The 27,902-nt window shown below is 39.4% G+C and overlaps 1 protein-coding gene across 1 annotated transcript in view; it reads left to right on the plus strand.

Annotated features, from left to right (window-relative positions):
• Positions 1-22,481, plus strand: part of FAM83B (family with sequence similarity 83 member B) — a 169,089-nt gene extending 146,608 nt beyond the window's left edge. The window contains exons 4-5 of the mRNA XM_073626682.1: positions 16,378-16,502; positions 19,837-22,481. Coding sequence (XP_073482783.1) covers positions 16,378-16,502; positions 19,837-22,348 — 2,637 coding nt within the window. The 3' untranslated portion in view covers positions 22,349-22,481. The remainder of the gene's footprint in view (positions 1-16,377; positions 16,503-19,836) is intronic.
• Positions 22,482-27,902: the final 5,421 nt, after the last annotated feature.

The raw sequence follows: 27,902 nt of genomic DNA on the forward strand, positions 1-27,902 counted from the left end.
CAATATACGCTTTTTGCGATTTTATTACCAAAAATATGTAGAAGAATACATATCGGCCTAAACTGAGGAAAAAATTTGCTTTTTTTAAAAAAAAATTAAGGCTATTTATTACAGCAAAAAGTACAAAATATTGTGTTTTTTTTCAAAATTGTTGCTCTTTTTTTGTTTATAGTGCAAAAAATATAGTGCAAAAAAAAATAAATGATCAGAGATGATCAAAAACCACCAAAAGAAAGCTCTGTTTATGGGAAAAAAATATTGTTTGGGTACAATGTTGCACAAAATGGTCTGGTCATTGAGCAGCCAATTCTTCCGGGGCTGAAGTGGCTAAATGTCCTTACGTTAAACGTACAAGGTCTAAATATCCCACAAAAGTGAACTAAAGTTTTTTGCTCCTTAGCTTCCTCAAAAGCACATGTTGTATGCCTCCAAGAAACCCATTTCGCAGATAAGGTGACCCCTAAATATTTTGGTTCAGCTTATACCCAAGTTTTCACAGTCTCTGCCAAGACAAAACAACGAGGGGTGCTAATAGCGTTTCATCGTACTAAACCCTTTTCCCTTCTGACAGACATCAAAGACCCAGAGGGTCGCTATCTTATACTCACGGGATATCTATTTGATTCTCTAATCACAGTGGTATCCTACTATACTCCTAACAAAACTCCATCCTCATTCCCCTCCCATTTATTACAGGTAATTGATACTCATAAAACGGGCACACTTTTAATCTGTGGAGATTCGAATCAAGTCCTTATCCTTTTTTAGATAAATCCCCAACTCCTATTGCCTCTAGTTCTCAATCTCTTAAGTTCCAACAACTTCTTCAACAACACTCTTTATTAGATTCTTGGCATGAAATCAATCCTGCTAGGCGCCAATTTACTTTTTATTCTCATCTCCATGAATCATTTTCCCGTATTGATCACATTTTGATCTCAATAGGCATGACTCCTGAACTCCTTTCTTCATCTATTATTTATTTTACATGGACTGACCACTGTGCTGTACTTTCAACTTTGACTTCTCTCATACCCAAAACACAAGATTCTACATGGCATATTAATGACTCAATCCTGTCTAATCCATCACACTCCTCTGATCTAGAAATAGCCATAAAAGATTACCTGCCCAATAATGAGACCCCTGATATATACCCATTGACCTTGAGGGAAGCTCATTAACCTATTCTCCGTGGAGTTTGTATATACCAAGCCTAATTTCTTAAAAGAGAATAACGACAACTAAAACAAAAATGAGAAGCAGAATATAATACATGCCACACAATCTTTCAATCCAATCCTACCCCTGTGACTAAAATACAGCCTGATAAAGCACAACCTTGACCTTTTTTATCAGAATCTGTAGATAAAATTTTATGTTTGTCTAAACATAAATGTTATCTTAAAGTGAATAAACCAGACACTCTTTTAGCCCGAGCACTTAAAAAATAAATCGCCCCTTTAAACCGATTCAACTGAAATGACCTCATGATACATTTACTAGTAATCCAGTAAAGATCCTCCACACCTTTCAAAAACATCTTACCTCCTTATATAAAAAGGAAGGATCTTTTGATCAAACTTTAGCAGAATAATTTTTTTCACAAATCAAACTACCTACTATTCCTTTAGCCCAACGCGATTGTCTTGAAAGCCCCATTACAGCTATCGAAATTAAATTAGCAATTAACTCTCTTAAATAAAATAAACGTCCAGGCCCAGATGGCTTCTCTGCCCTATACGATAAGAAATTCTCTCATATCCTTGCTCCAATGTTAACAGACGCATTTAATTCTCTCCTTAATGATCAATCCTTTCACCCCAAAACATTAACGGCTATCATTTCAGTGATCCCTAAACCTCAGTCAGACGATACATCTTGTTCTAACTATAGACCCATATCATTACTCACCTTGACATTAAGTTTCTAGCGAAAGTCTTAGCGACCCGCTTAAATAGTGTATTAGGTTCTTTAATAAATAAAGCCCAGGTGAGCTTTATCCCACAGCGCCAAGCGGCAGATAATGTACGCAGGACTACTTTACTAATTCAAGCAGCTAAATCATGACAAATACCCATCTGTCTCTTATCTTTAGATATCAAAAAAGCATTTGATACAGTTTTGTGGCATTACCTACATTTTGTACTGCAGCGTTGGGGATTTGGTCCTCATTTACTTAGCTGGGTCTCCTCATTATACAAAAATCCCAAAGCTTATGTTAAATATGCTGGATATAAATCAAACCTATTTGACATCTGTAGGGTTATGCTTCAGGGATGTCCACTATCCCCATTCTTATTTTCCCTACTTATTAAACCCCATGCTCAATCAATCCGTACAGGCCCCTCTATTAAAGGTCTAGATTTAGCTGGTCACCAACATAAACGTTTCCTATTTGCTGATGATATCTTAATCTTTATGTCATGTCCTCATATTTCTGCTCCTAATGTTATAAGCAAACTTGATCACTTTGCCCACGTATCTGGTCTAATTATTAACTCTCAAAAATCTAAAGCCTTAAATATATCTTTACCTGCTCATATTTTACAACAAGCGCAAACATCCCTCCTTTTCTCATGGTCCACTTCACGCCTTCTTTACCTAGGGATAACTCTCACACCCAATCTTTCTGACATTTTCACTGCCAATTATCCTCCAATTTACATCAAATATTTAATCTTCTGACACAATGGGCCTCTCTACCATTATCTTGGATAGGTAAAATTAACGTAATAAAGATGACTATACTGCCCAAAATTCTTTATCTTTTTCGAGTTTTACCTATCCCTGTTCCAGCTTACTTTCTCAGAACACTACAACGTAAGGCATTAATTTTCGTTTGGGGCTCCTTGAAACCCCGTCTGCCCAAACACACTCTTTACCTTCCAAAGTCCAAAGGGGAACTAGGGTTTCCTAATTTCACCACCTATTACCATGCAGCTTAATTAGCCCATATCTATAAATATCACGCAAAATGTGAAATTCCGCTTTGGGTTGCACTGGAATCAATAGATTGCGACCCACTTTCAATAACCAACCTCGTATGGTTTAATTCCTCAGACCGTAAAAAACTCAATAATCCTATAACTAAACATACACTAGCCATTTGGGATAAATTTAAATTAGTATATAGACTACAATTTCCCCATATGCCTCTTTTCTCATTTCTTAAAAATCCACTTTTCTATCCTACTTGGTCTTCCCCTAAATCTTTTAAAGCATGGACCTCAACTAATTTAACTCTGTCTGTGAATGTAACTCTGTCTGTGAATGCAACTAAGTCTGTGAACTAGCATCCTCTACTTTCCCTGACTTATGTGAAAGTCACAAACTTCCTAATTCAGAGCTCTTTTGATATCTTCAGATTAAACATTTTTTATGCCCTATATACAAGTAAGAATTCATTTAGATAAATTAACGTGCTTTGAAAATATATGTAAACATGACCCACACACTAAGGGACTTATTTCAACTCTTTACACTCATCTTATTACTAGACTCAACTCAGACCCACCATCATATGTGGCTAAGTGGGAGATGGATCTTGGTTTTTTGTTGGAAGCAGCTGATTGAGATAAGATTTGGATCACAACTAAGTCATCCTCACAAAACATAGCTGCCTTAGAGACAAATTTCAAAGCACTCACATGGTGGTATTTGGTCCCTGTCAGAATTTCAAAATATGCTTCAAATTATTCCCCATCTTGTTTTCGTGGCTGTAGTGATCTCTGATCACATCTTCATACTTGGTGTGATTGCCCGGTAGCAAAAAATTTCTGGAAAGATGTATTTATTATGATTTCAACACTGTTTGAAATCCCTATCAATCCTGATCCTACAATAGCACTTTTAAACTTAAAACTGGCCACTACTGTATCTCCTACCACCAATTCAAACTCCTATTACCGATTACTACAGCCGCGAAACAAACAATTGCAGAAGCTTGGAAATACCGTCCTTAATAATTGCTGAAACTAGAAATAAAGTCAATCGAGCAATGATCCATGCCAAAACAGAGGCTATAACGCAAGATAAAATATCCAACTTTCAGAATATATGGAATCCCTGGGTGATTCACTTTTTGCCTTCCAATTTTGACGCTTCCCTACTAAGATCTTGGTAATCTTGATTTATACTTCCATTCTCTGCATTCATGGTATGTGTTTATTACCATGTACTACCCCAGGGACCCCTACTACCTCTCATTTCTTTTTTCCCTATCTATTTTTTCTCCTACCTAAGATTACTCTTTTTATCTTCTTTCTCTCTTCTACTTTTCCCCCCTATTATCTCTCTCCTCTTTCAATTTACTCTTTATATAGTTCTGGTAGCAGAACTTTTATTTCCTTGGTTATCATTATACCAATTGTACATAGTTCCAATATGTAGTATAAGATTTTAGATTCTATAATAATTTTTTTTTTTTTTTTCATTTTAAAACTATACTCTTGATGATAATTAAGACTTTTTTTTTTAATCTGCGGTCATCTTATATTAAACTGGTCTAAGTTGATTTTATCCTCTCTTATACAATGTATGACGCAATCTTTTGAGTAGTTAGATCCATGCTAAAATTGTTTTAGTTAAACTACTTTTAGTTTATGTTGGAACTACAACTCAATATTATTACCAAAAATAACAAATTTGACAAGGATACAAATAACGTAACATGTTGAGTGGTTTCATTCTCTTTTTAAGACTTTGGTGATAATCAGATATGAGAATGAACGGTAGATTGAAAGTAATTACTGTAGACTTTCCCTCGGGGGATAAAATGAGACAATCTAAAGGTAGCCTTACTCCGTTCTTTACACTTTGTTCCCTAGCAGTTTCGAGAACGGTCTTGCTCACTACCTAGTTTTGCTCTGTTATGGGTTTTCCCACTTTACATAGTAGGAGTGTTTCTTGTTACACTTAGTAACCTTCCACTATTTGAAGGTAAAGACGGGGGTGTAGATAGAAAGGAGAAAAGAGGGGAGGAGAAAAAGAATTATAGATTCAGAGAAGGAGGGGATAGACTAGAAGAATAGATAGATGTTCTACTGGAGAGCCCATTTGGCTAGTTTTGACTCAGATTTCAGTGGTTGACAGGGATATAGGTGGCCTCAAACTTCTTGACTGTATCTTGTAGGATACTAGCCATCTTTTCCTGGGCCATGATCCATGAGATTTTTTGTTTTGCCAGGAGCCACTTAGCCTTTTGACCAAAAATGACCTTGGACCGCCACGTAGCCTTGTCCCTAAAAAACTACTTTACCATGGACCTGTTTCTTCCTGTTGAAAAACTGTACTGCTCTGAACTGTTGGCAACCACAATGAATACCATTGGATTGGGAAAGAAGGTAAACATTTACTCAGGTAGACTGCACTCCCAGTGGTAAGGGCATTAATAAAGTACAACTGTACTAAATATACAGTTGCCCAGATTCAGCTTTTGCAAATTCTCATTAACTCAACATGACTGAGTGGACTTAAAATGTTTGTTACCCCAAAACTTCATATTCCTGATATGTACTTGTTTGAGAAAGTATCCTGTTCACTTTGTATGCTTACTTTATGTGAAATCATTGGTGTTCCTGCCTGACCAAATTAAGCAGGAGTGTACACCGTGGTCAAGTTCTCTAGCTATGCTGGCAACTCAGCCTACACTCCTTCAATGATCAGACTTGTGCTGACACGCCCTCCCTGCACAGCCATTCACTGGGAAGCTCAGTGTGCTTCTGCTTCTCCTCCTCCCAGCTCTTATGCAGCTGAGAACAAAGGAAATGTGATAATTTATAAAAAAGTGAAAAAGGTATTTATAATGTATTTTTTTATACACGCTTATCTTTTCTGTTCAAACAGTAGGTTGAACAGAAAAAATCTCTCAGATCATCGCATCCACACAAGCGATGTTGAGCCAGGGACTCCTGTTGAACTGTGTTACACACATACCTAAATTCGCCCAGTTCCTACTGAACCGGGTGGAAAGTTACTGCCACCCACCAATGAAAACATCTTTCTGGTTATCTATCTTGTCCTTATAAATAAACATCACAAATTTCACAATGGTAAGGTATCCTAAAATGGATATTTGTGTTTTATTCTTCCATCCACTTCTATTGAGTAAGCACGTTTCTTATCTGATACTTTTCAAACTGAGTAAGACAACTATCAATCATAGAACCCTTTTAGAAATGTTACTGGTATTAAAGGCTTTAACTCCAGGGTACATTTTAAAATAGTAGATTGGTGGCTTATTATAAACGGTACTGGATAAAAAGCGTTGAATACCAAGCTATCAGTGTACTGAGCCAGTCCGAAACATTCTGCAGCAGCAGCAGCTGCAGATCTATTCACTTACGTTAACTAACACTGCAATTACCTTTGATTTAAATGATGTCTCTGTATGTGAACTGAATATTAACCCTTCACACCCCCATCCTGAACATCTGCACATTATCTCCTTCATCCCCATCTTGTCACTGTATGTGGTCTGTATAGCAATCCCTTCACCTCCTCCTCCCTCTGTGTATGACTTCTACAATAATACTATGGGGATTATTCACGAAAGGCAAATCCACTTTGCACTGCAAATGCACTTGGAAGTGCAGTCACTCTAAATCTAAGGGGTAGATCTAAAATGAGTGGAAGCTCTGCTGATTTTATCATCCAATCATGTGCAAGCTAAAATTACGTTTTTTTATTTCCCTTGCATGTCCCCCTCTGATCTACAGTGACTTTACTTCCAAGTGCACTTGCAGTTCAAAGTGGATTTTCCTTTAGTAAAGAGTCTCCTATATATCTAGTGCACTATTATCAAGCTCCAAGTTTTAACCTCCTCAATATCAGCATGTTTCTACTTTTGCATAAATGGTGGTGATTGTGGTGAAACATCACATCACCTTGGGTTGTCTAGCTTCTAAAAAAGGGTCATTTGGGGGTTTTGATACGGTCCTGGCATTTTTATTTGCTATGTTTTATAACAGAAAGTAAGGGAAATGGTTTCATAATGGGGTATTACAGCTAGCACTAAGCAGAAATAATGCACACACTGTAATGAATGATATAATGGTAACCACAACCCAACCTTTTATCTACATGCCTAGGATTTTTGATTATTTGGCACTCACTTTCTAAAATTTCCAAAAGTCAAGCTTATTTCCTACAAATCTCTAAAAAAAAAAAGATCTGATTATCATTTTTATTTAACCCATTGACTTCTGTTGTTGATTCCTAGGCAAAGCATTAATGGGTCTATTTATCAGTTTTCACCCAACAATCACACATCTCTCACCCAAAAATAACTCATGGGTGAAAGTTGTTCAAATAATAGGTTACCCCTACATTGATAAATTTAATGATAAGACATAGACTTTTTCCAGTTATGCTTTAAGGACTAAAAAAAAGAATATATATATTATTATTATTTTTTTTTACAAAGTTTACAAACTGAATGTCTTACTTTATTAAGTACAAGGAATATACAGTATATAGAATAAAGAGGGACTAGTTGTATTATTATTCATTACATACTATTTATTTGTCCAAATTCTTTAGCTTGCACTGCTTAATACCACACATAAAAATTCCCTTTGGGACTTCATAGAAATCTGAGATTACTAAGGGACACAAGATATAAATATTACTGTACAAGAACATGGAACTAGTGATTTTCTAATTCAAAGCAAATCTGTGAGCACAAAGATCTAACCGCATGGGACAACTTTAAGGCAATAAGAACTCCTGCACAGAGATTGCGTGAATGCAAACACATGTTCAACAAATTTTAGTAAAAGTGCAATGAGCTTTATTTATCAAAGTGTGGAAGAACTGTTTTTGCTGTCCTGAACAGGGATGAGGTATGTGTTTACTGTTACAATACGTTTGATTACTAGCTATTTTTTTGTGAATTTCACCCAACCAAATTCTTTGTAAGTGTAAAACATTGTCTGTCCTTTGAATTTAGGTCAGCTTTGTTATGTGCCATCCCCCTGACTATAAAAGATGATGGGCTTCCAGTAGCCATTTGTCAGAAAGCATTAGGCTTCATGTACAGAGGATGTTTGAAAACCTCTTCTGAAGGCTGAAACTTTACAGCTAGTAACCGTCAGTTAAAAACTACCCTTTTGCCACTTTTACATGGCGTGTTCATGCACGTTTAGTGGCATTTATTTGCATTTGCATCTCTCTCCCCCTCTCCCTTTCTCTCCCTCTCTCTCTCTCTCTACCCCTCTCCCCTATCTCCCTCCCCCCTCTCTCTCTCTCTCTCTCCCCTCTCTCTCCCTCTCTCTCTCTCTCTCTCTCTCCCTCTCTCACCTCCCTCTCTCTATCTCTCACCCTTTCTCTATTCCCCCCTCTCCCTTTATCCCCCCATCTCTCCCCTCTCTCTCTCTCTCTCTCTCTCTCTCTCTCTCTCTCTCTCTCTCTCTCCTTGCAGGCAACAACAAGGGTTCTGGAAAGTCTGTTTTTCCACATTTTCAATGGTCAGACATTTTTCCCCGTTGAAAACTCCTATAAAAGAAAATGCTTATAAACGAGGGTTTGTGGCATGTGCTGAAATAGTACCAATAGTTGTGATACACCAAAGTGAACTGAAGAGTTTAAATCAGAGCACAAATATAGGGCATTGTTAAAAGAAAAATATCCCTGCATTGGTGTTGTCCCTGAAAAGAAAAAGGGTCCAGGCATTGTAGGTGTCACTAGAAAGTAAATTGTCCCTGCATCACTGGTGTCATTGGAAGGAAAATTGCCCCAGCATCAGTGGTTTCACTGAAAGGTAAAATTTCCCAGCATCGGTGGTGTCACTGAAAGGAAAAAATGCCCCTTGCATCATTAGTGTCACTGCAAGTTAAAAATACACGTGTTTGAGATATCACTTGAAGAAAAAAGTTCCCCCTCATCAGTGGCATTTCTAACAGTAAAACTAATACTGCATCAGTGTAAGTTGGGAGAAAATGCCCCTGTGTCACTGCAGTCAGTCTGAGGAGGACTGTTCGACATCTATGTGAGTGGGACGAAGGAGCAAAGGAGAGCTGGGAGGTGCATGAAACTAAAGAGATCTACGGGGGCACTAAGGGAGGAAGGGGGGCTGAATTGGCTCCCCTCCCTGAGTGCCCATCTAGATCTCTTTATTTCTGAAAAGCTTTCCATGGTGGATCACTTTTAAGAGTGCATATGGCAGGTAGTGAGGAGGTGATATGTCCTCACCACCTTTTTAACTCTGAAAATGCTGCCCCATGTGACATAACGCAATTCATTTGAGTAGGTTGGGCTCTATGATGGTACCATTAACCAAATGCCGCGTGTAGTTTAATATTTGCATACATACAGCCCTGAGCCGCTGCATCTCTTTTTTCAGGTGGGTGGTCAGTGGTGGTAAAACCATGCCTTAACCACCTGCTTATACTGCCCACTGTCTGTCTGTGCGAACGAGCCCTAAGGCATTGTTTACACTTGCTACACTAAAATCACATGTTTACCATGTATTTGATGCCCCTCCTAAACTTCAGAGGCAGTTGTATATGTAAATAGATGTTGCAGCTGCAATGCTTTGTGCTAATGTGTGGCAAAAATTATCCCCCTGTTGTATTTCATGGGCAGTACCACCCACCAAACATCAAGTGACACACTGACCTATTCATGCAATACACATGGTTGCAGTACAGTGGTGTGGGATTTTAGGGTTTAAAACAAGTGGTGAGGAGGTGCTTTCACACCTCCTTACCCTTTACCAAATGCCTCCTGAAACCCAATCTATTGTTTATAGCTCTTCTGAGGGCTACCAAAAAAGTAAAGGAGCTTTAGGAAAGGGGAGGAGGCGAAAGGGGCTATGGGGAGGAGGTGGTTCTGAGGAGGAGAGGTAAGGTCTAGAGCTAAATAGTACCCCCCCAGCCTCTGTTTACTCACAGTTCAGACCTTCTTCTCAGTGTGGCACCTGCTAGGAATGAAGGAAGCTTCTTCTTCTATATCTCATGACAAGGAGAGATAGGAAGAAGGCAGTCTGGCCTCACTCTCCAGCAATGCTGTGCTGAGACTGAGGTGTGCTCTCAGTGGACACCTTCTCTCTCCCACCAGCAGAAGGCAGAAATTGACAGTATGTACAGCAGCTTCTTGCTTGCATTTCAGCCAATGTGCTGTCTAAGATGGAGTGAAGGAGGAGGTTTTGCTGTCAAAGGACAAATCTGCCTATCCCCTGACAGTGTGGACCAAATTTCTAATATTCGTTGCAGAGTAAATCCTGTGTTATACCTTGAGGTTTGTCAAGGTGTCACGCAATATTTCTGCAGCTGGACATCAGCTGTCAAATTTCTAATGTTTACTGCAGTGTAAATCCTGCACTGCAGCTCAAAGTTTAATACCTTTTCCAGTGATCCAGCATTGTAAACATGCCACATGCATCAGAAAAAACAACACAAAAAAACATGCAAGACAAAGGCATAATTTTCCTGATCCATGACTGCAGAGATCAATAAATGTCTCACTGCCTGTGATTAGCGCTGTGCAGTGCCGACTTCCTGGCGGGCTCTGCACGTGCGGGTTGTGAACATGCTTGAGCTCAGTCTAAAGCCGCATACACATGAGCGTACTTTTCAGCATCAAAGGTCCGACGGTCTTTCTGACGGACTTTCAATGGAGTTATGATGGACTTTCGAATGACCAGACTTGCCACACACGAACGGACTAAAGTCAGTTCGAAAGTCTGTTGGACTGAACGTGATGATGTACGAAGGGACTAGAATAAGGAAGTTCATAGCCAGTAGCCAATAGCTGCCCTTGCATCCTTTTTTGTCCTTCGGACTGTACAGACGAACAGATTTTTCGACCGGACTCGAGTCCATCGGAAAGATTTGAAACATGTTCCAAATCTAAAGTCCGTCTGATTTTTGAAAGGTCAGAAAAAGTCAGCTGAAGGTCCGATGAAGCCCACACACGGTCGGATTGTCCGACGGATTGGTCGAAAAGTCCGTCCGTGTGTACGCAGCTTTAGTCTTACACTGTGCCAACTAAAATTGGATACTTTGGATATGTAAAACAAATATTGTATGAATTTGGAAATAGGCAATTAGCCAATGTATAGTCAGTAGATGGATTCACCCTTGTATAGGTGTTAGCTCCTTTTTTTTTTTTTTTTACCAAGCATGATAGATTTTCTTCAAAGATAAATCATGACCTGCATGCTACTATGTGAAAATACAAAAAAAGTATATTGGTATATTATAACATATAGCTTCTTATGCACTATATTAACATACAGATTCTATAAGGGTTTTACATGACATGGCTACATAGCTCAACCCTACAAATCAGGGTTGATGCCACACCATCAGAGAGGAAGAATAGATACAAGAGGCCTCCAAAACCCATTACTGCTTAATGTATTGGATGTTACACTGTGCCTATTGAAATTGGATACTTTGGATATGTAAAATAAATGCTACGTTGATTTAGAAATAGAGAGTCATTTATGTATAGTCAGTAGACTGATTCACCTTTGTGTAGGTGTTAGCTCTTTGCTGCAACAGGGTTGTATATTTTCTGATGTTGATTTTTTGTTAAAGCGGGGGTCCACCTAAATCGCCAAAAAAAAAAAATATTAAAAGCCAGCAGCTACAAATACTGCAGCTGCTGACTTTTAATACATGGCCACTTACCTGTCCCAGGGTCCAGCGATGTCGGCAGGCGACGCCGAGAACCCGCTCGGTTCTCGGCAGCTGCCGCCGCCATCCTGGGTGAGGGAATCAGGAAGTGAAGCGTTGCGGCTTCACTTCCCGGTTCCCTACTGCGCATGCGTGAGTCGCGCTGCGCATTGTAACTGGTCCCCGCTATCTCCTGAGAGCTGTGTGTTTCCCAGGAGACAGCGCGGAGGGACAGGAAGAGGCATAGACTCCCATGGGACTCTATGCCGGAAGTGGGTGCAAATACCTGTCTTAGACAGGTATCTTCACCCCCCTCCCCCCTGAAAGGTGCCAAATGTGACACCGGAGGGGGGGAGGGTCCTGAAAAGCGGAAGTTCCATTTTTGTGTGGAACTCCACTTTAAATAATAACAGCACTGGATTCTATCACACACATCTAGACCATCTATGGTGCCATTAAAATACTATGATTTTTTTTTTTACAAAGGTTATGTCTTAAAAAGCTGCTTACACACTTTCTAGCCACTGAACAATATTTGTGGCTATTGTCTCTCAATATAGTACATGCTAGTATTTATTTCAAGAAAAAAACTGCCTCATCTCTCTTACAATGTGACCTTATGAAGCTGCTTACATACTGTTCACCCACTGAACAATATATAAGATTATTGTCTCACAACTAATACACTCAGCATAAAACCTGCATCATCTCTCCAGCTAACATTGTGACTTTACCAAGCTGCTTACATACTGTCCAGCCACTGTACAATATTTACTACTGCCTCTCAAACAATACACTCTAATGTTTTTCCAAATACATCTTGCCTGTTTCTCCATCATATATTGGATCATAACTAAGCTGCTGGCATAATGTCTGGCCACTAAACCATATTTATTGCTATTATATCTGAGATAATACTTTCCAATTTAAATTGCAAGATAAATCTGCCTTGTCACTTTCTATTTTGTTATTCAAACTCTAGTATTCTGTCCTGAGACGGGACAATTTCTACCAAACACATACCTGAAACTCATATTTCTAATGTTTTGGGAAAATTTGTAGATAGGGAGCTAAGAGTTGGTTCAAGGAATGTGTGATTGTGGATTGAAGGGTTTTTGTGCACTCCACTTTGACATTGTATTAAATATTTAAGACAAATCAGCATGATACTGTGAAAAATATTGTTTCACTGGCCAATGTGCAAAAAGTTGAGAGTTTTAGCTGTATTTTATGTAAGAGTAAACTTTCCTATAGTTTTTAGATCTGTTGTGGCTATGACTTTCACCAGCAAAATGAGGCCTACTACCACTTGATGAAAAAATTTGGTGTCCCAGTCAAAACTACCTAAAAAAGGAACCAGGATTGGGTGCTGCTACTGAATTTAAATCATGCTAAATGTGACACTTCTTGATGTCTACATCTTCTTTCTTTCATCTGAACCAGGCACTGTACAGGTGTCAGATGACTCCTTCTTCTTACAATGTCCCATGGAGTCACCCCTGCATGCAAGCTCACAGCGTGTATTCATTCCTTCACATTGCCTAGAGCACCAAGCCACTTCTCCTCCCAACTCCTGTATGCTTCAGTGCACATACTCCTTCCCCTCCTGTGTCCTCAGTGTGCACCCTCCACCCTACCTAGAAGTTTGGTAAAGCACCACTTTTCAGCCATGAGTAAGTACTGGAAGAGATGTATATTATGTAAGTGTTGAACACACATTGGGGCATTTATATTTACAGGAGCACACCTCGCTACTTGCTAGCAGTGTATTCATTAAAAAAAAAAAAAGCTGAGAGTTTAGTACTACCTGAAAAGCTAATCACACATCCAAATCATTTCATGCTAGATGCTATCCATGAAAAACATTCTATTCCATAACACCACACTCAGCTTAAATGTATCTCCCAAGTATGTAATTTAAAAGATTGGTGGATTTTCCATGTTGTCCTCAAAGTCACATTAAAAAGCCCCTCTCCCTGTTGTATACCAGTGCCCAGCTCCCATTCCATTCTTGACAATAGTTTGCCTGTTAGCCTTAAAAGTTACCAGAATTTAGTATAAAGATTCCTTCTGCCCCATCCTTGAATGACACAGACAGATTCACTTATCCCTAGTTCAAAATACATTAAGTTGATCCCTCTAATTCTACCAAAAAAGTGAGAGTGAATGAAGAGAGAATCTGTTTGAGACTATAGGGATGATTTACTAAAACTGGAAAATCTGGTGCAGCTTGTTCAATTAGGCTTTGACAAAAAAAAAAAAAAACTGGAAGCTGATTGGCTTCTGTGCACAGCTGCACCAGATTTTGCACTCTCCAATTTTCGTTAATCAACCCCTATGGCTTTTACATTAAACAAAAACATAGAAACTAAGTGTTTCTGCAACAAGTAGAGGTAATACCCAGAATAACCAATCATGTTTCAATTTTCATTTTCAGAGTTTAGATTGAAAATGAAAGTACACACTAAACTGGCTGATGTAGATAGTGACACGATTTTTTTTTTCTGTCATTTCTAAATAAGCCAAAGCTATTTTATTTACATGCAATTAGAGTAGTGAGTTGTCTTGTTTTTTTGTTTTTTTTATCATATTCTGTTTCTCTGCTGTATATGATTTTCAAATATTCTGCTTCATGTTGAAAAGTGAAAAAATATTATTTATGTTTGTTTATATATTTATATCTTATCTTCTTTCATGGATATAATCAATCCCTGAACGTTATTCACTTTTCCTTTTTCTTTTTCTAAACCTTAAACCATTGCTGTTGCCTCCAGGGTGAGAATTCAATTATTTTTGACATCCCTACAGCTAGACATCTGTGCAAAATGGGTGATTGGACTTTTGGCATCCTCTAACTTTCCCCAAGGAATATGATGCTCATATACAGTATGAATCTACATTGTGTTTTATGATCTAAGAGGTATACATATATACAATTGTGCACAAAGAGTATATATATATACACACACACACACACAGTATATATAGTATGTCGCATACATGTTAAAGTGATTGTAAGGCTTAGTTTTTTTTTCTCAAAATAACAAACATGTCATACTTACCTCCACTGTGCAGTTCGTTTTGCACAGAGTGGCCCCAATCCTTGACTTCTGGGGTCCCCTGGCAGCGTTGGTAGCTCCTCCCTGCATCGTACAACCCCCCGGGAGAAGCGTCCCCCGGGGGGTTACCTTGCGGGCGCGCTCCCGAGTCCAGCATTTGCGTCCATAGATGCAGAATGCCGGACTCGGCCTCGACCTCCAGCGCTCACGTAATTGGATTTGAATGGCTGCACTGCTATCAATCTATCCAATCAAGAGCCGAAACAACGGGCAGAGAGGAAGAGCGCGTCTCCGGCGTGGGAATTACAGGGCTCAGGTGAGTAAAATGGGGGGGCGGGGGGCTAGTCAGTGACAGAAGTTTTTTCACCTTAATGCATATGATGCATTAAGGTAAAAAAAAACATGAGGGTTTACAACCCCTTCAAACAATGTATTTATTTTAAATGAAAAGGGCATTACATTTAAATGAAAGGGAATTAAGTGTAATGTTTCACAGGCATTATTGTGTGATTAACTTGCATATTTGTTTGCTGTCCTTAAAAAAAGCATCACATACATTAATTAATTAATAACTGTACCATAATGGGAGCATACAAAAGTGATCTAATCATAAAGTATGTAAATATGTTTTATTTCAAGATGGATCATTTTTTATGGCATTTAGCTTGTTAGCTGACTTTCTCTTACTAGCTTACTAGTTAATTTCTGTCTTTGTCTAAAAACTTTTGCCTTAGTTTTGGATCGCATAGGGGATGGTTAAAACCACAATCTAAAATAGTTTATATACATTTTGTGCATTGTGCAATTATTACAAAACGAATAAGGTTGTGTACTGTGAGGGAAGAAAAAAGTCCGGACAGCCGCACACCAGGAGAATATAATCCAACAAAATTTCTTTATTGTAAAATCAGGAACAAATCATGTACAAAGCACCATGGATAGAATGTACAGATAATCAGCTAACGCGTTTCACGCTCTGCGGAGCGCTTACTCATAGCTAACAATAATAATATACATTATTGTTAGCTATGAGTAAGTGCTCCGCAGAGCGTGAAACGCGTTAGCTGATTATCTGTACATTCTATCCATGGTGCTTTGTACATGATTTGTTCCTGATTTTACAATATTAACAATATAACAAGAAATTGGATTATATTCTCCTGGTGTGCGGCTGTCCGGACTTTTTTTTCCCCTCACAACATGGATTAGCATTAGCCAGCCCCTGGGGCTTTTCAACTCTGGAGAGCAACATTCAGTTTATACCTGGTTTGGATACAACCTGGTACGGGGAAAACGCTTGTGCTAAGGTTGTGTACTGACCGTGAAAATCTGTTACCTTCCAAGATAATAATGAAGCAATTTGTGTGATAGGTTGGCAGAATTATTGACCAGTTGCATGCAATTTAGGGTTGACCAACACCTGATTATGTAGTGGAGTATTCAGTACAGCAATATCAGGCAGAAATGATTACTGATGATATATATATATATATATATATATATATATATATATATATATATATATATATATATATATATATTTATAGTATATATCGGTTAGTTGTGCAGAGGCAATCGGCAATCACTTCTGCATTTTCTCCATTTCCCTAGCAGATAAACAGTTCACCTACTGACTTTCTAACAATTAATATCAGTGACTAATATTGTTTTTAAGTTGTTGTATTTTTTTTCCACAGAATATGCGAGTAAGAACAGTTAAAGGACAAGAATATATTTCCAAATCAGGGGCCAAATTCTGTGGGAAGATGGAACAGAAGTTTCTGCTAGTTGACTGTGAGAAAGTTATGTATGGCACTTACAGGTAATTTGACTCTACTACTGCTTTAAATAGAACCAGTAGCAAGGGCCTTTGTAAAACCTTTGTAGAACCTTCATTAGTGAATTGTTGTAATGGTGCTGTCCTACTTATCAGGGATTAGAAATCATGAAACAGGAAAAGCTTGGGCTGTTGAGGCATAACAGTCACAGTATATATATATATATATATATATATATATATATATATATATATATATATATATATATATAAATCCTAAAAAAAAAATATTTTTACATCATTTAAAATAATTAATTGGATAAACTCCCTATATAAAATTATGGGATATCTTTGTATTTATAGTATGTACTCAAAATCATAGTGGTTTTCTGCATATTGTATAATTCTTGCTATTGAAATGGTTTCAATGACATCTATAAATTCTGAGTCAAAGGAAGTGGCGCACTGGGAAAGATTATGAAGGAGCACCAGCTCTCACTTTTCCATAATATTAAACTCTCATTCTAAGGTAGGAACTTCCTTTTCTTGGTGTGATTTTGCACAGATCTGAATTGATTTGGCTATCACAATTTTTCACTAACAAAAATAGATCTTTAAGAAATTTCCTAGAACATTTTAAGAGATTAGATAACAGGCCAAATTATCAGACAGGGAGTAACTGTAACTTGCAGTTTACCAAACAGGTGCAAATTTGGAATGAAAGCCTATTTGTAATCAAAATAAAAAAAAACACAAAAATCAGCACAAGGGACATGACTTAGACCCCTTTCACACTGCTAGCACGGCCGCGTTAGCGGTAAAGCGCTGCTAGTTTTAGCAGCACTTTACCATTGTTTTAGTGGCACTTTTTGACCGCTAGTGGGGCACTTTTAACACTTGCTAGCGGCTGAGGAAAGGGTTAATAGCGCCTGAAAAGCGCTGCTGCCAAATCGCTTTGCAGGCACTTTGCAGGCGCTTCTGCAGCGGTGCCCATTTATTTCAATGGGCAGTGGCAGTGGAGGTGCGGTGTATACACCGCTCCTTCACTGCCCCAAAGATTCTGCTTGCAGAACCTTTTATAATGTTCTGCAAGCACACCTCCCCAGTGTGAAAGCCCTCTAGCTCTCACACTGGGGCTGCAGGGGAAGTATTTTTCAGGCGCTTTACAGGCTCTATTTTTAGCCCAAAAGCACCTGAAAAACGCCTCAGTGTGAAAGGGGTCTTACTATAAATGCACTGCATCCTTTGTGCTACTGGCTCCTGGTTTCCTTAAAATTTTCCTTCATTGATCCCCATCCCTCACCCCCATCGCTGTCATTTTCTGATGTGGCAGGGGCTAATAGAATGGGGGGGGGGGCTGTGATTTGCATTCATCAGTGCAAGACTATGTCCTCCCTTTCCACCTATCTCTGCCATTTATGAAAGCTAGTACTACAGATAGTAAAATATGATCTATGAATGGAGGATGGATGGATAATTGAAAGGCCCACCCCCTCCATTCATAGATCATGTACATTCATAGAAGTGTAGTACTGACTTCTATGACTTGCAGAGCTGAGAAGAAAGGACAGGCATAGTCAGAACTTTTGATTTGTGTCCCTTCTGCTAATTTTGTGGAGGTTTTTTTTTATTACACTTAGGCTTTAAAGTGATACTAAAGTCTCATTATTTTTAGTTAAAAATAACAAACATGTTATACTTGCCTGCGCTGTGCAGTGGATTTTCACAGAGCAGCCCGGATCCTCCTCTTCTCGGGTCCCTCTTTGGTGCTCCTGGCCCCTCCCTCCTGTTGAGTGCCCCCACAGCAAGTAGCTAGCTATAGGGGCACCTGAGCCGAGCCACAGCTCCCTGTGTCCATTCAGACACAGAACCCCTGCCCGGCCCGCCCCCTTTCTCGCCTAATTAGCTGACTGTCTTTAAATACCTACTTAGTGTCTCAGCCAATAACGAGGGGAGTCCCGGGCAGCCGAGACACTTGTTCAACATTGCTGGATCTAGATGGGGCTCAGGTAAGTATTGGGGGGACTGAGGGGGGCTGCTGCATACAGAAGGCTTTTTACCTTAATGTATAGAATGCATTAAGATAAAACACCTTCTGCCTTTACAATCACTTTAATGATGTAAAACAGATTCAGGATGACAATGAACACTGCAGAATAATACAAAACATATTAAGTGTTGCACAAGCATGGACTTGTTACCAAATGTTTATGTGACAAAATAAGGGTAACATGTGGCTGTATAGAATAGTTTCTAAAAGACTCTATATCAACAGAGGGTCATGCTGAGGATAACTATTTCAGTAAAATAGTATAGAACACAGCTACATGTTATTATCCTCATAGGCACAAGGACAAAGGGCCACTCCACTGGAACTACAGTAAACTGGTAGCAACCAGAGAGGTGCTCCCCACAGTAGCTGGATCTTTTGAAGAAGCTTGTTAAGGAGATTAATTTCAGTTCTTATTTTGCTGCTCATCAGTGTATTGCTGTGAACTGTTCCCCTTATTGAGGTGTATTTTTCTATAGTTACAGTACCTGAAGTATACTTCCAAGAGCACCTATTGATTTTAGTTAACAAGACCACGCATCACAATAAAGACACAGAAACTCTGACTTACTAAAGGAGTAAAGGATATTCACTTTCAATGGAAATTTCCACTTTGCAAAGTGAATTTTCATTTATCTTAGTGAGTGAGGTAAAACAATGTGAAAATTCACTTTTCAAAGATTACCTGATGATGTACAAGGAAAGTAAAAAAATAAAGCAGGCTTATTGCTTGGACATGACCGAATGATTGAAGTCAGTGTAAATTCTAATTGCTAAGATAAAAGAAAATTCTCTATGCAAAAGGTAAATTCACTTAGTGACTAAGATGAATGTATGATGACTTCATCCAATTGTGTGCAAGAAATATCCCTGCTTTATATTTGATTTTCCTTGCACATGATTGGGTATTCTTTGCAAAGTAACTTTTCAGTATATTTCACCTCATTCACTAACATAAATGAAAGTTCACTTTGAAAGTGAACAACCTCTATTTGTTTAGTAAATCAAGGCGAGCCTAAACCCTACAAAGAAATTAAACAAATTCTGTATCCTGTTTATTTGGCCCAGGTGATCATTTTGAAATGCACTTTTCACTACGGGGAGCCTCAGGTATGGTCAGTTTGAACTACCTAGGTTTGTGATTAGTCTTTTAATAAATACCTACATAGTGTAACAGTTTAAAGGTTATGAAGATTCACTAAGATCAGTTAGATTGGCATAACATTTATCAAAGAGCAAAAGTGTTTTAAATAGCTTATCAATGCTTACTCTAAATATTGTTTTTAATATTTTCATTGCAATAATCTAACTATATATTATTTTTTTAAGCTTCATGTGGTCATTTGAAAAAGTTCACCTAAGTATGATTCAAGTCATCACTGGTAAACTTATTGAGGCATTTGATGAAGAATTTCGAACACTCTATGCTCGCTCCTGTGTACCTGCAGCATTCGGCCCAGAGGAATCTGTCATAGAAAAACACAAAAAAATCCCATGGGAAAATGGTTCATATTCCTATCAAAACTCAATTTCTTCCCTTCTATCTGCTTCAAGTCAAAGAAGCCTTTTTGGAAGAAAAGACCAAATGCACACATTAGACTCCTCTTATTTAAAAGCACGGAGTAGATTTATAAATAATGAAGATGATAAGTACAACACAAGAAACTTACCATTTAGAGGTTTCAATGTACAAAATAAAATCAATCAGTTCCAGCAGTTTGATCGCAATGACAATTGGAAAAGACACAGTTATGCAGCAGGGGAAAAGACAGATTCAACTCCATATTCAATGCTGAACAGAGCTATGAACAGCAGAATGCACAATCCTCACATGCACTGGAATAGGCAGCCCGATATGGCCAGTATAGGGTCCTCATCTAGAGGAGGCTATTCTAGCAATTATAATGGTTCAACAACACAAAGCTTTGCAAATCGGCTACCACAAAGAATAACACCAAACCTTCCTGAAAGAAATTCAAATGTACGAAGGTCTTTCCATGGTACGGACAATCATGTGAGATCGGTGCAGCAGAGAATGCCCACATTGGAGCATACGACTAAGTCCTTCCTCCGAAACTGGAGAATTGAATCATACTTGAATGATCACTCTGATATACCTCCAGACACAAGTGAGATTATGGCAGACAGACTTGACAGTAATGAGCGAGTTGAAAATGCAATGGACAATCAACTGTACAGTCACACAAGGCTCCGCTCATCAATTCTGTACAAGCCCAATTTACCAGAGCAAAAAGAAGCTAGTAGTTGCACTACAAACTCTTCTCACTCAAATTCCACTATTGTAGATTCTCAGGGTAGCCTCACTCCAAAAGCATCAACACCACAAAGCATCAGATATGCAGAATCGCAAGGTATCAGCAATTTCACAAGCTATGACACAGCCCATTTGTCACAACAACATGATGTCTTAAAAAGGCATAGTCTGCAAGTGTCAGATAATTCTCAATTTATGACTCATGGTTTACATTACAACACTAACCCAGGGCCATCAAGCTACCTGTACACATCACTTTCTAAAAACAGGCAAACAGACAGCGAAAGAAAACAAAATGACAATATTCTAAAACGACGTAGCTTGCCCCTTTTTGAAAACCGCAAAGTAAATTTAGGTCAAAGTAATAATATAATTCCACCAAACTATATTTACAATTCACTGATGAAGAGGCAGACTGAAACCCCTGTACCTCAAAACCTCCCAAATACTAACAGCAGAGAGATATTAGAAAAGAGCTCATATCAAGTTAATGAAAAGGTCAGCAGCGAGCCAACAGAACCTGTGAAAGGTGCACTGTCCACTGAGTCCTTAGATGAAGAAAACAACAAAGAGTCCCCTGGCAAGAAGGAAAGCAAAGGTTCACCTAGTTTTCTTAAAAAGGGTTCAAAGAAGCTCAAGTCATTACTTAACCTTGCACCAGATAAAAAAGAAACCCTATCTAAAAATAAAGCCCCTGCATTCTACAGGATGTGCAGTAGCTCTGATACGCTTATTTCTGAAGACGATGGCCTGCAAATACCTAAAAGTCCTAAAAAATCTGAAATGAAAAATGATTCATCTCCTAAGAAGGAAAAGGCAACACTATCAATTTCTCAGATGAGCCTTAACAAAAGTAAGGAGAATGTAGCTCTAGGTTCTGGAAAGTCTAATATTAATCTTGCTGAGGAGGGTAAATCAAACCTGTCTTCAGGTCTTAGCACTGTCGAAAACAAGTTTCTCGAAAACACTGGTGATGCTTCTGCTCCACGATTTAATACAGAGCAAATTCAGTTCCAGGATACAAAAATGCAAACCAACAGCAACCCATATGGAAGAATAGTAGCACCTGCAGTTCACAGGGAGCTTTCTTTAAGGCATCCAAAAGAAACAATCCACAGAGAATTGTCTCAGAGAGAGGTGCACCATAGCGAAATACCACCCATGCTGCAAAGAGAAATGCACTTAAGGCACTCACAGCACAGAGATATGCACCATAAAGAGTTATTACGTAGAGATATAAACAGAGTACCATCTGTGTCAGATTTTGCAAAGCCTCAGGAGGACTCAAGCCTTTCTCGCACAAGTGAAAGAAGAGTGTATAGTCGCTTTGAACCATTATATAGGTTACAAAACAATATCCCTCCTTCAAATCCACAAACTAGCACTCCTCAAGTTTTTGACTATCAAAATAAAAGCATGGTAAATAATGTGACTACCTATTCAAGACCACAAAATGTCTTAAACTACAGTTCCAATGTTTACAACTCAACTCAGGTTCAGCCTAATGAAAACAAATTTGGTAGGTTCATGCAAAAATTTGGTAGCTTTATTCACAAGAAACAATAAAAAGCACCGATTCCTCATCTTTAAAACCTACTTGTAAATAAGAAACTGTTTAATATGTCTTTGGTGCTCTAGGAATTTATATCTATGCATTTTGTTAAATATGTACTTTCTTAATAAAAATTAATTGATGGTTGTCCTTTAGATTTTTTTTTTACTTAAATAGAACTTTGCTAATGATCCATGGTGATGAGATGAATGAGTTATAATGGGCAAATATCTCAGAATATTAGAGCCTAACTCCCACCAAAAATGTTTTTGACAAAAAGGCAGGTTTTTATTGCTGTTTCTAAAGCCATTAGGGATATTTTTCTCCTCCTGTGTGATCATTGAGACAGGAATCAAGCAAAATTTCTCTAAAAGAGGCACAAATAGTCATGAATATTTTTTGCAGAGTGTGGAAAAGTGAGAACCTCTGCTTTGTTTTTATTGCTGAGATATGTGAGTGAGGTACTCCATCTCCCACTTTTGGAGTCCAGTATAGCCAAGACCAAATTTGATTCCCTGGTTCTGGTTAGGTAGCTCTCATAAACCAGGGACTTAAAGTGATTGTAAAGTTTTGTTTTTTTTTTTCTTAAAAATAACAAACATGTTATACTTGCCTACCCTGTGCAGTGGTTTTGCATAGAGCAGCCCAGATCCTACTCTTTTCAGGTCCCTCTTTCGTGCTTCTGGCCCCTCCCTCCTGACGAGTGCCCCCACAGCAAGCAGCTTGCTATGGGGGCACCTGAGCCAAACCGCAGCTCCGTGTGTCCATTCAGACACGGAGCCCCAGTTAGGCCCTTCCCCCTCACTCTTCTCATTGACTCACTGCCTTTGACAGCAGTGGGAGCCAATGGCAATCTGCTGCTGTCTTAACCTCCCTGGCGGTTTTCCCGAGTGTGGCTCGGGGTTAAAATTCAGTACCATTAGCGGTAACCCCGAGCCACACTCGGGATCGCATTGCAGGATCCTGGGGCGGCTTTACTTACCTTGTCCCCGGGATCCTGCGATGTCCCCCGCAGTGTCCAAGGGCTCTGTCCTCCTCCGAAGCCTCTCCGTGCCAGGCTCCGTTCCCTGCGAGCGGCGCGACGCACGGGGGCGGAGCCTGGCGGCAAATTCAAAAAAAGTAAAAAATCATAACACATACAGTACTGTAATCTTACAGATTACAGTACTGTATGAAATGATTTCACATCCCTTTTGTCCCCAGTGCTCTGGCCCATGCCCTGCATGCAGTTTTACATGATATACACTGTTCTTTCTGCCTGGAAACTGGAGATTGTCCATAGCAACCAAAAGGTGTCCCTTTACGTCAAAAGTGGCTTTAGACCAGCTAGAAAACAGCGATAGTAAATTAGAACACTTGCAGAATTGAGCGATAGTGAATTGTGGGGAAATTTATTTTATTACTATTTTTTTTAATTTTTTTAAATTATTTATTTTTATTTATTATATTATAATTTATGTTTTTGTGTTTCAAACTTTATCATACCCGGGATATCTACTAGACTCTGGTTTGGACAGATTTAAGTGTGTTATTGTTAAGATTTACAGACCTACAATATAAAACGCCAAATTTCCATGCAAAATAATTGTACCGCTTTCAGCACCTAAAATCCGAAAGAATCATACCGCCAGGGAGGTTAACCAATGAGGATGAGAGTCCCGGACAGCCGAGTCTCTCATGCAACATCGCTGGATAGAGATGGGCTCAGGTAAGTATTATGGGGGCTGAGGGGGGCTGCTGCACACAGAAGGTTTTTATCTTAATGCATAGAATGCATTAAGATTAAAAACCCTCCTGCCTTTACAATCACTTTAAATGGGCACCCTGAATAGAATAGATTCAGAAGGAAGAAAATGAAAGAAAATGAAAGAGGAGTATTATACCAGGATCATAGATTCCAAGAAGAATTTTAATTATTTCATACAAGGGTAAAGTAAGATAAAACTAACAATAGATTTTGGGGCTTAGGCATGTCCTACTACTATCTTATGAGCCCCTAAATATACACAATTCCCACTGAACTATACATTTCCACTGATAGTTACATAAAGATCCCACCATTCCAATTCTCCCATCTTTTTAGGTGAATAGGGTGCACAAGGAAACTAAAAATATCTTAGCTGTTTTATCTTATGTCACCACAATAAAAAGTAAATAAAAAGGTTCTTGGACTGTGTGACCACTGGTATAGTATTTTTCAAAAAGGTTCTACCTCCAGATGCTGTCTCTAACATTTCTTAACTTCCTGTGACATCTCCCCAGCAAAAAAGATGGAAATAAAAACCTGGCAGAGGTTATAACCCTTCCCAACTTGCTTTTAACTAGAATTGAGCTATCATATCATTTTTTTTTTTTTAATTACAATGAAAACTGTATGAAAACATACAATTCAATCAACTGCTTTCATTATTCTAAATGCACCTGATGCAACACCCGATAAAGCTGAAAAAGAATAATATGTATTACAGCAAATCAACAACCTTTGGCAATTTTGAGAATCCCCATTCTAGTCAGAAAACGAGTAAGTCCAAATACATACAGAATAATAATTTAAAATTGAAGTTGTGAGAAAATGTTAAAGCATTATTCCTCCTATGGTGACATTATATGGCTATACTACAGATAAAAAACAGATTTGTACATAAAATGGGATTTGTGTTACTCTCCATAAAATCCCTTTCTCTGAGTTCATTGACAGACATAGTTAGGATTTTATAGCACCACCTCTAGGAGTAGGACACTAGGCAGAAAAGAACACAGCACTGCCGAAGGGCAATACCCTCTGGTAAAAAAACAAACCTCCCTGCCATAGGCAGTTCAGTTAGTTACAAAGCATTATCAGAAACATAAACTCTAATAGAGGGGTGGATGCAGTGTCCATCAATGAAAAGGGAGAAAGGGAATTTACCGTGAGTAACAAAAAACATCCAATTTTCTGATATGGTCATTGAAGGACACAGCTCTTCTGATTCTTGACCATAGGGATGTTTCGAAGCAGTGCAATGAGGGGTGGGCAAAGCAAAAACAACTGGAGCAACCAGACAAACATGCCAACCACCCAAAACTATCCCAAATGGGCAACAAGGAACTTAAAACAGCAGCCTGCAATACCTTGTGGCCAAAACAATCATCAGAAGATACAAACACATCAACTTTGTAAAATTGTGTAAAAGTATATACAAATGACCAGGTAGCCATGTTGCAAATTGGCAACACAGGTGCCTGAGGTTGGAAAACCAACGGGGGCACTAATCGCCCTGGTGGAGTGTCCTGTAACTGTGAAGGGAGGACCTTATCCTTAAAGCCGTAGTTAAGTTCACTATAACTTATTTTTGTGGGGCCCTCAGGTTGGTAATGCCATAATGTGATAATATGCGTGGCATTTTAGCACATTATGGCAGACGTACTTGCCAAATAAACCCTCCAGCACTGCTGCGTCATTGATCCAGCAGGCCCTTGGTGATTCCATCTTCACTCAGTCTTCCTTTTGGGTTGCATGCTTTTGGTTGCTTGAATGGGCGTGCCACAATGACCTTACTCCCATGAATGTGCACGGGAGTCACATCAACTCTGCACAGATCTAGGGGCGTAAAATCTACACTGAGCTGCGCTGACAAGCAGGTGGGAGCTTTTATGACAGAAGAAACCGATGGGACTCTTCTGTCATAAATGTCCAGTCTTTCAGCAAATTTTAAAAAATTAAGTTTTCTACCACTTTAATGGCATACACCTGAACAATCGTCTGCTGAATCCAATGGAAAATAGTGGCAGAGGAGGCCGCCAGGACTTATCTTGGTTCGCCCACAAGCACAAAAAGAGAATCTGACCTTGGGAAGAAGGCCGTAGTTGACAGGTGCACATGAACCACTCAGACCTCATTCAACACAACACAACCTTCTTAGGATGGAACAGCTGTGGACACAAAGAAGGACAGACAATGTCCTAATTTAGGTAAAAAGCCAACACCACCCTTGAAACAAGGGAAGGGCACGGACAGAGAACCACTTTGTCATTATGTAAATCCAGATAGGGAGAGTTACAAGTTAGGTCCACCAACTCCGACAACTCATTGCACAGAAGTAATGGCAACCAGGAACGCAACTTTTTGAGAGAATGTAAGCAAGGGAATATCCTGAATGCTCACAAAGCAAGGTTTCTGAGGAGCTGAGAGAGCCAAATTCAAGTCCCATGGTGGCAACAGGGAATGCATGGTGGGCACCATATGACAAACCCCATGGATAAAAGCGTGATTCAAGGAGTGCATAACCAAGGAACACTGAAAAAAGGACAACAAGGCAGAAACCTGACCCTTAGTACTCAAGGCAAGCTTTTGATCAACACCCCATTGGAGAAACGCCAAAACCGGAGACCCTGAGAAGGAATGTGGATGGACACCTAAAGCCCTGCACAAGACAACATAAGCCTTCCAGGTGCAATGATATACAGTATTTTCTAAAAGGTAGACTTGCATGCCTTCACCATTGTTGGGATCTCCGAAGCCAACAACCCCCTGCCCCTCAAAACTTGGCTTTCAATAGTCATGCCATTAAAGCTGGGGAAGCCAGATGGTAGACCAGACCCTGGGACAAGAGGGCCTCCTGAAGGGGCGACCACCATGAAGCTTCTATGACCAGCTGCACCATGCTGGCATATCATTAATGACAATGCCAGTCTGGAGCTACCAGAATGACCAGAATCCTTTCAGCCCAAATCCTGCCCAGCAAGTGAGGGAGCAGCTTAGAGGAGGAAATGCAAAAATTAGATGATACTGATCTCACCCTGCCACCAGAGCTTCTGTTACATCTGCTAGAAGGTTCTGCATTCATGCTTCAAACTGGGGCACCTTTCGGTTAAGGTGGATCACCAGAGGAATCATTACTGGGATCCCCCCATACGTAAATCTGATGAAAACACATCTGGGTGTAGAGACCATTCCCCCGATCCAATTCACCTGCCAATTCTTGATGCTGGGGAATATGCAGGGTGGAGAGAGCCAAAGCATACTGTTCCTCCCACCGCAAAATGCGTGATGCCGCCAGCTACTCTACTTCTCAGTCCACACCAGAGCCACTGACAGGAGCACAGTAAAGCCACGGCAGGTTTCGTAGCAAGCAAGCCATCAAGGGAGACTCGATATGTCAAGGAGCTGTGAGGAAGCTGTCAATGATCCAGGGTGCTGTGACCAAGCAGAATGTGTTTTGATGGCAAAACCTGGCCTCCTTCATCAACCATGGAGGGAAAGAAAAAAAAAGCTATGGAACCACATGTCCCAGGAGGAAGCTAGTTCCTCCCTCCTGAAATACTAGGCAAAAATAACTGGCTTGCTTATGGCAGAAAGGGGGTTTTAAACCAGAGGGGACTGTCCATACCTAGTGTCCTGCTCATGTAGGTGGCGCTATAAAACCCTATGGTCAAGAATCAGAAGCGTTGTGTTTATCAAAGAAAGTAAGAGAAAGTGTCATTTTTGGTTATCCCTGATTATTTCTTATTGTTTTTTTCAACATTTTGAACGTACAGCACAAGTGCTCCTACCTTAAAGCATATCCAGGTAAGGCAGGCCGTATAAGA

This window comes from Aquarana catesbeiana, linkage group LG04 (genome assembly GCF_042186555.1).
Source record: "Aquarana catesbeiana isolate 2022-GZ linkage group LG04, ASM4218655v1, whole genome shotgun sequence".
In the NCBI taxonomy this organism is placed as follows: Eukaryota; Metazoa; Chordata; class Amphibia; order Anura; family Ranidae; genus Aquarana; species Aquarana catesbeiana.